At 36.4% G+C, this 18,070-nt stretch overlaps 2 protein-coding genes across 2 annotated transcripts; one reads left to right on the top strand and one right to left on the bottom strand.

Moving 5' to 3' along the window:
- The first annotated feature begins 3,542 nt into the window (after positions 1 to 3,542).
- On the top strand, positions 3,543 to 11,014 carry LOC140879446 (transcriptional corepressor SEUSS-like). Its single transcript, XM_073283140.1, has 10 exons — positions 3,543 to 3,823; positions 4,281 to 5,675; positions 5,811 to 5,930; positions 6,185 to 6,233; positions 6,586 to 6,800; positions 6,881 to 6,949; positions 7,077 to 7,174; positions 8,417 to 8,510; positions 8,974 to 9,043; positions 9,591 to 11,014. Exons 2-10 carry the CDS (start codon positions 4,656 to 4,658, stop codon positions 10,475 to 10,477), a joined length of 2,622 nt encoding a protein of 873 aa, XP_073139241.1. The 5' UTR covers positions 3,543 to 3,823; positions 4,281 to 4,655; the 3' UTR covers positions 10,478 to 11,014.
- A 1,720-nt stretch (positions 11,015 to 12,734) lies between these two features.
- On the bottom strand, positions 12,735 to 15,482 carry LOC140883098 (uncharacterized). Its single transcript, XM_073289413.1, has 5 exons — positions 15,283 to 15,482; positions 14,837 to 14,966; positions 14,170 to 14,370; positions 13,672 to 13,839; positions 12,735 to 13,330 (listed from the first exon to the last, which is right to left on the bottom strand). The coding sequence occupies exons 1-5, from the start codon at positions 15,414 to 15,416 to the stop codon at positions 12,899 to 12,901; spliced, it is 1,065 nt and encodes a 354-aa protein (XP_073145514.1). The 5' UTR covers positions 15,417 to 15,482; the 3' UTR covers positions 12,735 to 12,898.
- Positions 15,483 to 18,070: the final 2,588 nt, after the last annotated feature.

The following is an 18,070-nucleotide window of genomic DNA, read 5'->3' as shown; positions in this document are numbered from 1 at the left end:
TTCAACCCTGAGAATCGCCTGGCGTTGAAAACTAGATCTTTTCTTCCAGCTACATCCTGCTGGGATCCACATAATACGAACCTCTGCTGCCAACCTTGGCAAAGACGATCTTGGAAAAACCTAGATATCCTGCTATTCCAATTCCTGATACTACTATTGTCATTGAATCCAACTTGTAATCCTACAAAGGATAACCCAAAAATTAATACTATGTCCCAAAGAATATTATTGCATGCTCTGATACCATAAATGTAGTTACCCTCACTGTGATCACCTACTAATTAGAACTTAAACATGCAATTAAACAATAATCTAAATCAGAGTAACTGCGAAATTAAAATAAGTCAAATACCAGGTAAGCAAAAACCTAGTGGTCAACCCTGCTATTCTGCCTTGGTCACCACCTAACCTCCTTGTCTCCGGAAGAACTACCTGCAACTGCTCCATGGAATAGGGCATCCAGCCAACAGAAAACAACCGGAAGTGAGCCTAACATGTTCAGTAAGAGAGTATGAGTATATACTATTATATGCACATGAATGCAAATGAATTGGGTACCAAATTAAAACACTCAAGTCAAGAAAACTAGCTCATAGACCGGGCCCAGGGTATATAGCACGTTGTGCCGTCGCACCAGGAGGTGGCTCATATACTAAGTGGATAATGGTGACCTGATACTAGTACAAGTTTCCAACCATAATGGTGACCTAACGCAGGACTTACGCATCCAATCATCCACAAACTCGTAGGGTGATCGCCCTACTACAGGATATCTCAAAGATACTGGATCAATATGCTCATGTATGCAACATACATTCATGACATGCTGTATAAAAAGACACATAATCCATGCAAACACATAATATATGCATACTCAATCTGGATATCTCGAATAATACTTTCGTACCTTACTAAGGCAGATCCTAGAAGCTCCTCTCTAGGTCCAAGCCTACCATGCAGCACTACAATGCATAAATATCATGAATTATCTAACATGCCAAACATCGTTTATCAAGCTCTAAAAGCCTTAAATACACTATAGCCTACTCTCTATTTACTATAGAGAACCAAAGCCATACATTCGTCCGTCGTCAGTCCGCTGATGTCTCATGCCCTAAAGCTTGGGCACAGCCTCGCTACGACCCCTGGACACCTCGCCAGAGCTCCGCCGCCTGGATGCTACTACAGACACTGTCCGTTATATAAAAACTACTACCTACTCCAACTCTTAAAATAAGAGTACCCAAAAGCTCTTAAAATTGAGCTAACATGGGCCAAGGAGAGGTGAAATGAGCATTTGAAAATGAGGTATCGGACCCTTATTTATAAACGACGAATCGGAAGCTCCGATCTTTGCATGCATGCAACGTGTCCATCGGCTACGATCGAAAGCTCCGATCTGCACTTCGGAGGTTCCGATTTCCTGTATGCAGCTACGTGTTCAAACCCTAATGCCACGTCATGGTTGATACAGATCGGAAGCTCCGATATTATGATCGGACGTTCCGATCTCTCACGTTGCTTCCGAACTGCTTCGTTGGTTCTGATCTAATCAGAGGCTCCGATCCTAGTTTGGAGCTTCCGAACTGCCCGAGCCCAAAATAAGCCCATTTAGCATTTTTCGGATATTCTGGACTCAAATTCCTTGGCCCGTTAGATCATATTCAAATCTTTTTAATCATATTTTATTAACTTTAAACATGATTAACATTATAATCTTGTAAAATGGAACTGGGTTACTACAATACGAAGTAATATATCTTCACGGATCAATTCGGGTCGGAGATCCGTTTCACAAAATTAATCTGTGAATCTTCTAAAAGTTTTTTATGTATGTATATATATGTAAATATATTCAAAATATTTGTAATGTTCCCAAATAATAAAAACTAAAACATTCTAAATAATCACTTTAAATGGTCCGTGAGTTCTGTTTGGTCATTTAGCAAATTATTAAGTATTGAGATGTTCAATTATTATTATTATTATTATTAGGTCTCTGTGTTAATTAATTAATATCAATCACTCGAAACCCTAATGAATCGAATGTTATGTTTGAGTGAATATTAAATTTGTAAAGACCTCCACAAAATTGGGGATGATATTATGATACAGACACTCGTATCGCCTCGTTTCCACAAAATTGAGGGGAAAATCTAGAAGTTAGATCCAAAAGCTATTTGAAGATCGAGTTCTTTAAAGTACTACTACACTTCAAATTTAAGGGGAAAAAATCATTTGATTGGCCCCGTCCTATTTTTATTTTTAGTTATGGTCCCATCTCGTTTTGATGTGTGAATATGGGTGAATCATCTTAAATACACATAGAAATACAAATATATATTATATGGATGGACCCAAGAATTATAGTTATAAGAGAAATGAGATAGAGGTTTCAAAAAAAAAAAAAAAGAAATGAGATAGAATAATGTAACTATTTAAGAGAATATTTATTGTGTGAAATCCGTATTACAGAACTATATCTGTCAGATCGATCCGATTTATATATGGGATGAAAAGTAATAATTTTGTCACTAAAATTAATATTTTCACTCAAATTAACATAAATCACACAATATTTCTTCATAACATAACAAACGAAAAACTGATAATTTTGCACTAATTTGAACAATAAAGAGTAATGATTTTCATTATAAGTCGGGTCAAAACAAATATTTTTCTCATAAAACTAATTCATGTGAGAAGGTCTAACACTTTTTTTAATTATTTAATAAACTTTTATAATCTTAATATACACACACACATGTAGGTGTGATGTTTTTGCTATCATCTGAACTCAAATTCAACCATGCTCTTATATGTTTATGCCACCTCCCACTAATGGGGTGATTATATATATATATATATATACATTTTTTCTAACGTTTTATTGCATACATTGCATGCTTACACATTTAGATACATAAAGTTAAACAAGCACTTTTTATAAATTTAAAAGATTTTTTTTAATTGTGGATAAGATATATTTTATATTTAGATTAGTCACAAATTCACTAAAGTTGGTTTTTATGTTGCTAAAAAGAAGTTGGTTTTTATGCTATTTTTAATTAAATAATAAATTAATATTTTTGTAATTAAATAGGAGGATTTTTGGTACTTAAAAGTGATACACCAAAACACAGAAAAATGAAGATCTAATGCTTTATAAGATTGAGTATATATATATATATATATAATATATATATATATATATATATATATATATATATATATATATTTCAATCTTCTAAAAAAACATAGAATGCGTATTTATATATACCATTTACAACTTTTCGGTGTGAAGAATGAAATTTGACATCATTGTATTACATCATTTTTGGATCAAAATCTTTAATAATTAGAATTTTAAAAAAATATTTACAAAATTTTTATCTTTCAATTTATCATCTCATCTCATGAACTTAACGATACATGTAGCTTAATTTGATTAAAAAAAACATATAAAAAGAAAAGGAAAGAAATAAAAATTCAATCGGATTTAATACAAGTTTGACGTCCGGACCTCTCCCCACACACACAAAACACACACTGCCCTTCTCTCCTCTGCCTTCCTTTCTCTCTCTACAAACACAAACAGTACAGCCCAGCAGCTCAATAAAAACTCTGTTTTTCTCTCACTATTCTCGCAGAAAAGATTTCGAGAAGCCTGGTTACAGTTATGCATACGTATGGATTATGCCAATCTGTACTTGTATGAGGTGTATTTTTTGGGATTAAGCTCGATTTAATTGATTGAATGTTGATTGTGAGCGGCTAAAGTTGGTGTCTTGAGCTTCAATTTCGTGGATTTGGCGTTGTACGGGTGAGTTTGTGGTTTGATTTTTAACTGTTTTGGTGTTCTTAGTTGTGTTTTAAGTATTTGTTGTGGATGGAGGAGAAGTGTAATTATGTCTCTGTAATTTGAGGTTGTGCAATGGAAACTATGGTTATATTTTTGCTTTTGATCGAGTTTTCTATTTTTGCTTTTTTTTTTTTTTTTTTTTTTTACTTAATTTAGGTCAGGATCGAGTTCTTTATGCTCCACTTCTTTTTTAGAAAAATGTTTGTAAAATCTTTAGTTCTTTGTGATTGTTGGAATATTAAATTATTATTCTTGAAATGGATATTTGTTTAATTCTATTATCAAGACAATCGGTGGTTCTCTTATTATCTGGTGGTTACTCGGGGGACGTTCTTTTAGAAACTCTCTTTTTTTTTTAAAATTTAATTATTTTGATTTTTTTTGGGGTCTCTGACTTGAAATTGGGCTATTTATGCAGGATTGACCGGACAGTGGTGAAAGTTTGTGGCTTTTTTTAAGAAACTCAGTCGTAGTTCCGATTTCCTGTGTCAAACGTTTGCTTCCTTTTTGACTTTGAATTATTCTATTTTCCACTCGATCAAATCGAACCCCCAATTTTCACACCTCATGAAGTTCACACCTTTTGTCTTCGTTCTGAATAAACATCTCAGAATTTTTGTGTCAGGGTCAAATTGGGCGTAAATTTTCTAGTACTTTTTCTGATTTCTCTATTCTCTGTTGTGGCATTCCTGATTTCCCGGGGCAAAGTATTGATTTAATGATTTATAGAATGTGTTATCCGTAGTCGATTGGGAGTGTCGTAAATCGGGCTGGGTTGATTTTTTTTTCAAAAATGGTGCCTCAAGGTTCTCCGTCTCCACTTGGTGGGGCCCAGCAAGTTCAGCCTTCGTTATTGAGATCGAGTTCTGGGTATTTGGGTGGTCAAGGGGGTGGAATGCCTTCACAGAACGCGTTTCCATCTTTGGTGTCACCCCGCAATCAGTTCAATGGCATGAACATGCTGGGAAATGTTTCCAATGTTTCAGCTTTGCTCCACCAGCCATTTGGAAACGGGATTCCAACTTCAGGGCTTTCGGGTCCTGGGAGCTCCCAGCGTGGAATTGTGGAAAGTGGGGCGGAATCAGATCCGCTCTCTAGTGTTGGAGATGGGATGGGTTTTAATCCACCTTCCTCATCTTTTGTATCTTCGTCTATCACAACCAACCAAAACTCATCCGGTGTTCAAGGGCAACAGCAATTTCCCAACTCTTCTGGCAGTCAGATGTTGACAGACCAGCAACAACCTCAACAACTTGAATCGCAGAATTTCCAACAGAATCAACAGCAGTTGCAGCAGTTCTCTGTCCCCAGCAACCCTCAACAGCAGACACAAATGCAGCAACAGCAATTTCAAACGATGCGAGCTCCAGGTATTGGACCTGTTAAGCTAGAACCGCAGGTGACTAACGACCAAGCACCGCAGCAGCTTCAACCTCTGCAGAATCTTGGTACGGTAAAATTGGAGCCACAACAACTGCAAAATATAAGAAGCTTGGCTCCAGTCAAAATGGAACCCCAGCAGTTAGACCCATCTTTGTTTTTACAGCAGCAGCAGCAGCAGCTCCTTCTGTCAAGGCAGTCCTCTCAGGCTGCAGCGGCGGCTCAGATGTTGCAACAGCAAAGACTTATGCAACTTCAACATCAGCAACAACAGCAACTCTTGAAGGCTATGCCTCAACAAAGATCACCACTTCAAACGCAGTTTCAACATCAGAATTTAGCTCTTAGGTCTCCTATTAAATCCGTTTATGAGCCAGGAATGTGTGCCCGAAGGCTGACACATTATATGTATCAGCAACAACACAGACCTGAAGTAAGACGCCATTGTCCAATCAATCACTTAGTTTTCATGTAGAAGATTGGTGGAAGTCATTTGTTCATAGATACCTCAGGCCTCAGGGTGATAATAATCGGATGTTGCATAATTATTATTATTATTTTTTTGTAGGACAACAATATAGAATTTTGGAGGAAATTTGTCACTGAATATTTTGCGCCGAATGCCAAGAAAAAATGGTGTGTTTCGATGTATGGAAGCGGGCGCCAGACAACTGGAGTTTTCCCTCAGGTGTGTTGGATTATGGATGAAATAATGCATCGACTTGTCACTTCATCTTTGGTGCAATTTTTTCCCTTATTGTACTTTGAAGATTACTCTTCGGTCTTATTTAACTACTTTTCTTAAACATTAGAAGCATAGCTTTGCGCATGAAGACAAAAGTAAAACCTATGTTGGGCTTATTTTGTACCTTTTGGAGTTGATTGCCAGTTTTCATACTCGAAACTTAATTATTTGATGTCGCAATGTTAATATGTGTGTAGGATATTTGGCACTGTGAAATCTGCAGCCGCAAGCCTGGGCGTGGATTTGGTACGTTAAACAATGATTTCACTCTTTCTGGGTAACTTTTCTTGTGTTAAGTTCTTTTTAGGGTTATCACGAGCTGATAGGCTCTTGCTTTGATGTACTTTTTAGAACATCCAACTCACAATGTCAAACCCCAACTGCAACATGTGTATTTATATGTAAAGTAAAAAGAATCAAGGAAGGGAGGAATATAACTATGGATTTAACAAACTAATTTAGCCTCTAAGAGTAGTTTGCATGTCACCCCCCCGAAGTGTTAGAAGTCTTGTGGAAGGAAGAGATAAGTATATGGAAGGTTAGGTGAGGAATGTCTATATTTATGTCGCTGTCTGATGATAGTTTTTATCCATGTCAGAGGCAACTGCAGAAGTTTTGCCCAGGCTGTTCAAAATAAAATATGAAAGTGGTACTTTAGAAGAACTACTCTATGTTGATATGCCTCGAGAATATCAGAATTCATCTGGGCAAATTGTTCTGGACTATGCAAAAGCAATACAAGAGAGTGTGTTTGAGCAACTCCGTGTTGTTCGTGATGGCCAGCTTCGAATAGTGTTCTCCTCTGACCTCAAGGTTACCATATTGACTAGCTGTTTTTTTTCCATGTATGGACTTGTGAAGTTGTTTGATGTTCTGTTCTTTTACCTGTTCAGATATGCTCCTGGGAATTCTGTGCTCGGCGCCATGAAGAGCTAATTCCTAGAAGATTGCTGATTCCTCAGGTTAAGAGCTTGGTCAAGCCTCAAATTTTACCTTGTAGTTCTTTTGGTTGGCTGAAGTGGTGTATTCTGAGCTGCCATAAATATTTGGATCTTTTTACATATCTTGCTTCAATGATCCACCCTGCAGGTTAGCCAACTTGGTGCTGCTGCTCAAAAATACCAGGCTGCTGCCCAGAATACATCATCCAATGGCTCTGTTTCTGATCTACAAAATAACTGCAACATGTGAGTCTAAGTTACTATTGATGTGCATGATTCCTGTGCTATATGTCATCCAATGGCTTTGTCTGAGCTACAGAATACCAATCAACTGTTCGCTAAGTGGTTCATAATTTGTATAACCCTTAGTGCTGTTTATTTTCCAGATCTCAATCTCCAAACTTACAAGCGTGTTAAAAATTTTGGATGGCAAATTTCTTCTCGTACTGCGGACTTTTAGCAAAATGTTTGTTTTTGCCTCAATTAGCGTGATTTTTCTCATTTGGTTCATGAATTTTATGTTAGCTTCGTGAAGATTTGTACATGCCAGTGGCCCAGAACATTATCTGGAAATTTTTTTCCCCGGTGATTGGATACAGAACTTCCACTGCCTATGTACATTAAATAAAAATTTATCATCTTTTTTTTTGTGACGTGGGAACCCGCAGCCGCTACCTTTCGGTGCGCTTTGGGTAAACCCCCGAACTAACGCAATAGCTTACAAACTACGCTAGCCAGGTAAACCACACTGGGCAAACCCTATGTGACAGGCTAGTCCAAGAAAGTGTTGGTAGGGGGAATCGAACTCCTGACCTCTGGCCAAGAGTTCACCCACTCCACCAACTTGGACACCCCCTTGGGGGCAAAAGTTATCATCTTTTTGTTTGAGGGAATGGTGGCAAAGAAGGAAATATGTGCTTGGGTGTAGGTTTTGCAGTATATGGAAATGTTTGCAATAACAGTACGAGGTAATGCCATTAGCCATTAACAAAAAATGAACTCAAATTTTTCAACAAAAAAGGAATTTTCTGATTGTTTTTTGTATTAATTTAGTTATGGATATGAAATACTGTACACCTCTCGGTTAGATATGCATTATGTTAATCTGAGTCTTTATTTGATAATCTTCTATTTTTCTCCCCAAAGAAATTGACAAAGCGAGGCGTCCGAAAAATTTAATGACAAGTTAGGATTCAACTCTATGTATATTAATTCTTCGATGCACTTGGCCAGTTTATCTTTTATATTGGTGCTTTCCATGTCTCATATAAAGAGTTCTTGATATAAATTCCATTGCTTTTTCTCTTGGAGCTGCACTAGCCTTTCTGTGTGCATGTAAAGAAAATGTGGATGCCAGTGAAAACTGATGATTGAGTGCATTTTTCCATTCTGAACTTGATGTCACGGGGAGGATTTGCTGGCCTTTTTTCTAAGGGCATGCTACTTAATGTTCTTGTGATTGCTAACCTGCGGTTTCTCGTTCTTCAGGCTTGTTGCTTCAGCTCGTCAGATGGCGAAGGCCTTGGAAGTTCCACTGGTAAATGATTTGGGATATACAAAAAGATATGTTCGATGCTTACAGGTATTGATCTTGGAATTTCGAGAGATGAAACACCCACTGAATCTGTTGTCTTTCTACTTTAGTACTTTGTTTTTAGGAAGTTTGCGTCGATATGCATCTGGACTCAATTTGATAAAATAGGCTACTGGTGGAGTGGATGGTGCGGAGTTAAGACAGAAAAGTCCTCTTGGTCTGTTTAGATATCGAGCAAAAAATATGCTTCTGAATACCGGATTTGCATGAATAAGTTGTTGGAAGTAAAATTGGCATGGATGTTTACTCATGTCACAATCATAAATTAATTATCCAAGGCATCGTTGGTTCCTGATTTATTATCATGTTTTGTAGTATTGGTGGATGCTTTTGATTAATATTTCCTCTGTTAGCATCCGAAATGTCTTGGTGTTGATAACATGATAAATTTCACTACTGCTTTAGTTAGTGGATGCTCATTTGCGTTGTATTTTTATTGTTATCTTTGCAGATATCAGAAGTAGTTAATAGTATGAAAGATCTGATTGACTATAGTCGTGAAACTGGCACTGGTCCTATGGGTAAGTTTGAATTTTCTCTCTCGGTTCTTTCCACTTTTGTTGCTCCATACCCAAGGCAAGGGAAAGATGACTCTAAAAATCTATGGATTGCATGGACAAATGCTTTTGTTGACTTTGCATAACCTTGTTGACAAAAGAATAATTTTAGCATTGAAAACAAGTTTGTCACTTGTTCCATTTTATCTCTTCATGAGCACCTGCGAGACCATCAACTAGTGTGTGTAGTGAGATGAAAGAGATGATATTCATTTGGAGCTGTGCTATTTGGCATGTCAAATTAAATATGGTTTCTCCTGTACTGTTTTTTACTACCTTTGATCACCTTTTGGCTCATATTTTGTGTGAGGATGTGTTTAATTGCTATTGCTTGAACAACGTTTTTTGCTGTTTATTTTTTGCACGTGTAGTTGGTATTCTATGACGATAATGGAATTCCATGTTGCCATCCACGCATCGTTCCCATTTTTCAAAACACTTGGTGGTTTATTTTGTCTTTCCATTTTTGCGTTTTATTAATATATTAATATCAAGTATTTCCTTTTTGCAGATAGTTTGGCTAAGTTTCCTCGGAGGACAAATCCTTCGCCTGGGTTTCAAGGTCAGCCTCAACAACAAGAGGGTCAGCCACAGCAGCAGCAACAGACAGCAACTGCTGCAAGCAACGGCATACCAAGTGTTAGTAACCCCCTGAATTCCGGGCCAGCAACTTCCTCTGCTAATACCATTGTTGAGCTTCTTCATCAAAACTCAATGAACTCTAGACAACAAAACCCCATACCTAGTGCGAATAGCCTCTATGGAGGCAACAGTATCCAGATGCCATCTCCGGGTTCTACAAGCAACATTCCGCTGCCGCAAATCACTCCGTCTTTCCAATCCTCGACACCATCCTCGTCAAACAATCCTCAACAAACTTCACAAGCTAGTCTATCAGGCACTCGTGTGAACTCGATGAATTCATCAAATATTCCAATGCAGCAACCTGCTGTTTCTAGTAATGTAGATGCTAATGAGTCGCAAAGCTCAGTCCAGAAAATTATCAATGACATGAGGATGTCCTCTCAGTTTGGTGGGGGTAGTATGATGGGCATGGGGACGATGGGTAGTGATGTGAAAAATGTTAATGGACTGTTGAATACCAACAATGCTGGTCTCAATGGCGGCAACTTTTTGGTAGGAAATGGAGTGGCCAACTGTAACCCAAATGTAGGTGGTTTAGGATTTGGAAACATCAGCAACGGACTTGGCCAATCTGCCATGGCCAATGGGATTCGAGCAGCACTGGGAAACAACTCTTTGTCTATGAACGGAAGAGTAGGCATGGGAATGACACGTCAACAGAGCATGAATCAGCATCATCAACAAGATTTGGGTAACCAACTGCTTGGTGGTCTTGGGACCACTAATGGTTTTAATAACCTTCAATTTGATTAGAAGTGATCTCCCTGAGAAGTCTTGTGGCTATTCTTGTCGCTCCCTTGAAGGATAAGCTGTCTGGCAGCATAAAAAGTGCAGGGTTTCCCATTCCCATTCGTCGGGTCGATGAATCTGGATTGCATAACGGAAAAGGATAAAGGGTTCGCCGGCTTTCATCCCCTCCCTGCAGTGCTGATTCCAGAGAAACAAAAACACAAAGCATAGCGTCTCTTACTTGTGTTATCCTAATGTTCCTCAATTTGTTCTAACTTGAATTTGACTGATTGGTGACAGCTCTCCCTCTCTGCACTAATTGTTAAAGTGGGATACAACCAAAGAGATGGCTAATGGTAATTCGCGTTGTATGCTTTCCCTTTCATTATGAATTTGTAACCTGTTTTGTGTGCCAACCTCTCTCACCGGCTCCCCCTTCCCCGCGTCAATTTTCTTAAATATGTGAGTATGTATAGTTTGGATTGCCTTGAAAGCTGAGTTTATTGTAGAAGTTTCCAGAATTGAGCAGAAATGATTTACTGTCATTTGATTTCTATAATTCATCTCTTTGTTGGTGAACGGAATCCCTTTCCACATGTTACTTTTCTTGTCTTGTCAAAAGTTAAGCTACTACCTACCTATAGCTTTATTCCATATCTTCTATATCAATTAATGACCTAGTTTTTGCATCAAATGGTGCTCCAACATATGCAAGATAGGAGTTTAAATAAATTAGTTTTATGATATGATTACCTTGTGAGCTGTATCATTGTTGAATTTGTTGATATTTGAGGTAGAAATAATTGATATTAGTGTAGCTCTGGTTCTAAACTATGTTCATATTTACAGTAAAAAATAATACATTTGAAATAAAAAGTAAAAAAAAAAAGGGTTTCATCTCATAAATTTGACTCGTGATTCGTGAGACTTTTTCACAGAGTTTTGTGTTGATATTAAGTGTAACTGATTGGGATTGGAAATTTGGAGCCTTGTGAAATTGTGTTTTTTAAAATCGAAATAATCGGTTTTGGAAAAGTGATCGGGTCATTTAAAGGGTTATTAGATTAGATATTTATGAGGGTGACTGGGGGGAATTAAGGCATTCAGAGAAGGGCCTAAAGAAAGTGCAATTTTAGAATGTGTGGACCATTTCGTTTTCGATGTTTGAGGTTCGATTTTTTCATGTAACAAGTACCCTGTATCTATTCATTTTGATTTTTTCGAAATTCTTTTTCTTATGTAAATTTCGTACCAAAACATCAAATTCATCAAGTTTTAACACTAGTTCCCCCATAATTTTCTTGATGAACAAATTATCGATGATATATAGCACGAACGAAGCTACGATATTGTAAGATAATTCAATTGTCAGAAGAAGGCAAATTATTCATAGAAAACTTTATTTTTGTTTGTTCTAATTTTAATATGATGCAATTGTTCGATTGATTGGAGACGGAATTCAAACTCGTGAGTTAAAATCTTTGATTTTTTGGATGAACAAAATTTATGGAGATTTTAATTAACTCGAGTTAAAATATTTCGATAATAATAATGATGATGGTGGGGGTGTATTGTTTGAAATCCATCACTCTAATCATTTCAAATTAAATCACTTTCTTAAAAAAAAAAAAAAATTATCCACCTAACCAAAACCTTAATTAAACTTATTTATTTTATTTTATATAAATATATAATATTTGTTCATGGAAAATTAATTTTATAACGATTTTGTAATTTATACAATTATATATAAATTGTCGTTTTAAACCTTTTTTCTATATCAAGTATATTTCGGGGGGAAAAAATTAATAAAGGTTAATCTTTTAGGTTTTCTTGCATGAAAAAGAGTAGAAGAATACAACAATTTGTTCAACTTTCTGAGAAGTTTGGCAAAAATAAGAAGGCTTGCAAAATTCCCAATTTGATATCCAGTTCCCCTGCTGTTCCTCTAAAACCTGGCAGAGGAAGAAATCATTGCCAGAGAAAATTCAAGAGCTAGATCTAGGTAATGTATCCACAGCGTTCTCGAAAATTAGCGACGATTGTCTTATATCTCATCGTATTAAAGAAGTCTTGGTCTAATCTCCTTCCTTTTTTATTTTATCATAAAAAATAAAAACAGCTTTCGTCGATTTTATTTTTTTTAATAGAAAAAATAACTTGATGTATGCGCAATTCAGATATCTCCATTTCATTTTCGCCACTTTCCAAGAAAAAAATGCTTAATTGTTCTATTATATTCTTCAGAAACACTAGATCCTGATATTTATTTATACAAATATCAAATCAAATACAATTTAATACCATTACCAGATAAAATCTTACATGACATGCACAATAAGAAGTGTAATCATGAATATTAATTCATATATATATATTATAAAATGGGAAAAACATACAAAAGTATTAATAAACTATAAAAAAGATAGGATATCCCTCCAGTCCTCAAAACGAGTAATCCTTTAAATCAGCTTTTGAATCACCAAGTTCCAAATCAGCCATGCATTCTACAGCAGTCAAGGGGGGAAGTTGCCTGGTCTTTCGTCTTAGGTTGTGTTTGTGCCAGTCGCTTTTGAAGTGTTCCCTGTACTCTTCGGCACTGCCCACGAGCGTGTTGCACGTGCTGCATCTTTGTTGTTTTCCCTCTCCCTCGGACTTCTCATCTTTCGCAGAGAGAGTTTGCTTCTGCAGCTTCTCACTCAGCTGAACAACTGGCCCATCAGATTCCTTCTGCATGCTTGATGATTCGTCTTCAAGATCATCGAAACGATCAACCGAGGTATCGTGAACATTGACTGCGAGAATGTCCAGTCTTCCTTGTAGATTCCTCATCAAGGCATCACAGTCACGAAAAAGACTTGGTTCCAGTTCACAAATCTATCTCACAATTTGGAGCCAAGGGAAAACATTTAGAAAAGTGTCTGAACTAGATCTCATGTATCGAAACAGTAACCACCAATTTTCAATTGTCATGCTAAAAAGCAATGATAAAAAATTTATTGCCGAGAAAAAAAACACAATCGGTGCCATAGAATTTAATCATTTAACAGCCGCGGCTTTGAAAGCCAAGTCTTTTTTATTTGCTGATGCACCTGGAAATAAACACCACTTCATTTTGTAAAAAGAGAACAAGTTTCTTAAGTGTGAAATTTAAGGGTACATTACGGGCTTAAAGCTATATCATAGAAACTGATAGTAAGGAAAGATCTCTGACTTACAACAGATAACTGACTTCCAGATTCATCTCTAGAAACAACCGTGGAATTCCAACCATCAATCGTTTCCAAGAGACTAGATACATTCTGTTCGGGCACGGTTAATCGGAGTCTCATTGGAGATCGTTTTATGGGAAAGTGTTTCTGAAGCTCTCGAATGACTTCTAAAGCCTGTAAAATTTTCAAACCTTTGTTAGTGAGATATTAAACCACGAAAATTTTACATTTCATAAATTGTAAAAAACCATTAAGACATGAATAGAGCTGAAGTCAGGTAGATAAGAGATAACTGAACATTAAGGTAAGCAAAAAGGGCATACAAATTGTTCTCGCATATCATCATAAGAGAGCGAGTAGCGGTAATCAAGAAATTGGCAGGCCAATAAACAATATACTCAATTCAAGTATCTCAGTAAATTTGTGGGACATGGGATGTTGATTTAGCAAAAATTTACACAATATATGACCAACAGCAGGAGAATGAAGTCAAATGAAACAAACCTGTTTCTTTGAGCTACTGTTTGGATCAACAGCAAAATGTATGTCATGCATGAGCCGTTCAATCATGCTTATAGTATAAGGTCGTCGAGTTTCAGGATTAAAAGTCTTCTGCATTACTAAAGTTGCAATATCCCTAAATTGACTTGATAAGTTTGAATCCCTCTCCTTTCCTGCAACTTGTAACTCTCCTTTCTCCAAAATCTGCAGTAGCAAAAACTACCGCTTATTCAACAAATCCATTACCAAATCCCAAATCGTGTTCTGAGGAGAATAGTTCATGCGGCAGCCAAATTCAAGTGCATTTATATAGGAAACTGATAGAGTTTGATGTGAAGCAAAAATAATAGCACACAATCTTTAAGCTGTTGCATACGTAGGCGAAACCCAAAGACCTCCCACACCTAACCAACCCAAAGTCACAGCAAAGCTAATGAACATGTTCAATTGATGTAAACCGATCATGTCCAACACGCCTCACGTGATAGCTATAATTGTCTCAAGTGAGGCTTACTGTTTCTATATCAATAAAAATCAAAAGATTTGACACCCATTAGTAGTACTGCTGAAACACATTACTGAGCTCAGAACTCATGCGTAGATGTGGCAAGAAAACACCACAAGACAAGAAAGAGTCCACACGAAAACAAATAAGTTAGAATTGACTCACATCCAAACATATTTTGGTCTGATCATCTGTACCAAACGCTGCAGTCAGATCTTTTGTCTTAGCAAGAACACCCTTTGAAACATTGGAATAGACAGTATGGGATTGCAACACTTCATCAACATCTTTCTCTCTGCGATAGTAAACTGCCAATATCATCAGTCGCCACGTAAACTCAGTGCAAAAAAGAAATTACAGTCATTAGTCCACAATAGTTGCTGATCAAACAATCACGGATCCTGTTGGGATGAAAATTTCTGAAAATGTAAAAATAAACCCCAATGTACACTAAGTCATAATCATTTCACACCAGCTCAAATGTTAAACAATATGCAAGAACGAATACATGATCAATCCCAAACTCAAAATGACTTCAGATTAGCAGTCAACACCAAGATAAAAACGTTTTCGGAACAGAATTATACGAAACCATTGAAATGGACACATACACGCCAGAGCGCCAAGATAGCACTTTATTCTTATAACAAGCGATCTCAAAACGATTGCCGTGTTTCCTGAGGCGGACGACCGCTACGTTCGTGAGCCTCTTCTGGCCTATCGGCTGAACCAGTGTCCTCGACATCTCCACCCGTCTGCGGCGGCGGCGTACGGCGGCGAAGTTTTCTGCTTTAATGGAATAACCCCGCTATTATTGGGAAAATTGGGGAAAAGGGACTTCTTTCTGATTTATTTAAGAAAATGTATCAGTCTCTCGATTTTCTAAAATAATACATTTAAAATAAAAAAATAAAAATTAATAAAACAAAAAATGTTTTCTAAATATTTATAATTGTATTTTATTAAAAATTATGTATTATGGATTGAATAGATTAAAAAATTATTTTTACATGGTCAAATATGCATTTTCAATATTTTACAGGGGTATTTGGTGCAAAACAAATATCAAAAACTTTGTCCAGTCGCATGAAGGGTGCGTGCGCAACAATGACTCATCTGAAGGGGGAGTGTGCTAATTTTTTAAAAGGTTAGGGTTGAAGATGCCTATTAAAATTTTACAAAGAAGAAGTGTGCATTTTCAATATTTCAGAAGGGTGATTGGTGCAAATAACTCTTATATAAACTAGTATGAAGTATATATGTGTGCTTTGCACGTGAATGTTCATTAATATTATATAACTTGTGAAAATTAATTCGAGTGCTATATATTATTTTTTTTATTATAATTAATAATTTTTTTGAGTGGCACATCTATTACAAATATTCTCAGGTCTTTTTGAGTGATTTTCATTTTCACTCGTATTTTCATGCTGCCTTTTTGGTGGGTGGTTCGTGACGTTCTTTTGAGATGAGTTATTGAAGTAACTATCTCGATTATTTTCATATCCACGGCAGCGACCACGACCGCGATCATTTTTACGTCCACGTCCTCGACCTCGTTCACGACCAAAATCTGGTCTATGCCTTTGATTTTTTATAAAATAACACTCAAAATGTGTAGGGGTTTATTTTATAAGTAATTTAAAAAATAATTTTTTTAAAAAAAATTAATTTGCATGGTGGAGTTTTGCACAAGTACTGCGAAACTCCACCCTTGAGGCTGCAGCTCAATTTTTATTTTATTTTTTTGGATTTTTGGTTTTATTTACGATATTGATCCTTTTTTTAATAAAATGAGATTCGAAATTACATTCAAACACGAGCTTCTCGAATTTGAAAGACAATAATTTTTAAAATAATAGATATCTTGTGAAATTTCTCAATGATGTTTATGTGAGACGAGTCAATGCGATTCATATCGACATTAAAAACTAATATTTTTTTAAAAAAAATCGATAGGATCCGTTACAAGTGTAGAGGGAGGGTGAATACACTTATAAAGAAACTAGTGTAGAATGATTGAACTCGATCAGTTTCGTGACTGAATTCTGAGCTTATCTTGATGTCCAATGTAATTTGACAAACAAGAGTATGTGCGAAAATATGCCAAACTACAGATTTGAACACTGAGTAGGTATCAGTTTAGGTTAGGTGATTATAGTGGGTAAACTGAAATAACGCAAGTAAATGTTTATGGATGTTCGGAGATTTCAAATACTCCTACGCCACTCCTTCTTCTACCTCAGAAGGTTATCACTAGAAGACTTTGAATTTTACAAGCAATTTGAAAAACCCCGATCCAGTTTAGGACTTAGACAGTGCCTAAACAAGAACTCCTAGTACAAACAAATCAGTTTCAGCTCTAGACTGATAATGAAACAAAGATGAATACAACTCGAAATCTTTAACACAAGATTGATCCTTTAATGATCTGAATAACACTTAGGCGTTTGTGCTTCGGGTTCCTTGATCAATCTTCAAGCGTCTAAGACTTTAAATATTCTCGTAATTAGCAATGTATGCAAAAATTCAGTGCGTGAGAGAGCTCCTTTGATCGATCAATATCTCTATTTATACTCTTGGATTGTTAATGGTCATAAATTCAAATTGAATTTTCAGATAAGGTTTTGAATTATTTCCGTTGGATTTGTCACTATCACCAACAAATTCTAGAGCCGACAATTGTCCTTTGCATCGCGGCACAAATCACCCTAACTAATCACACCAAGAACCACTGAAAGTAAAAACAAAAACAATTCAATCAGCATCGAGAAAGGGCAAACCCTTGAAAATTATCAGTAACTTTGTGCTTGAAACCCGCGGGCGGATTCACCTGCCACTCCACCAACTCTTTCTGCAACTTATTACATGCGATCTTGCCCAACGCCTTTATTACCCATAATATTTTGACACAACAAGAATCGAACAAACCGATCAAATTTCCCCAAAAAACAAACGACATACATATATCAACAAAGCAATATAATAATAATAATAATAATAATAATAATAATAATAATAATAATAATAATAATTTCCACGACCCAATTAACACAAACACATATTGAATTATTTACTGAAAAGAACACAATACATTATATAATTTCTAACTACAAACTGATTATTGTGCATGGTTAAATTAATCTAACAGCATTTAACAGCATGATCAAGTCTAACTGCAAGTACGTTAACAGTATTATCAAGTTTAAATGCAAGTTTCTCCTCTTTCCCATTCAAAAAAAAAAGTGGAAATGTTCAAAAAATTCTCTCGAGTTTCTTTCCCCACCTGTGTCACTTTCACGGAAAGAGTATCTGCGCTTGTGGCTGCTTGGGCCACAGTTGCAGTTTCCTGGAAGATAATTTTCTGTCCCACTGTCACCGCCCCTGCGATTGGCACCT

This window comes from Henckelia pumila, chromosome 2 (genome assembly GCF_033568475.1).
Source record: "Henckelia pumila isolate YLH828 chromosome 2, ASM3356847v2, whole genome shotgun sequence".
Taxonomy (NCBI): Eukaryota; Viridiplantae; Streptophyta; class Magnoliopsida; order Lamiales; family Gesneriaceae; genus Henckelia; species Henckelia pumila.
This window is presented reverse-complemented; position numbering and strand designations above follow the sequence as displayed.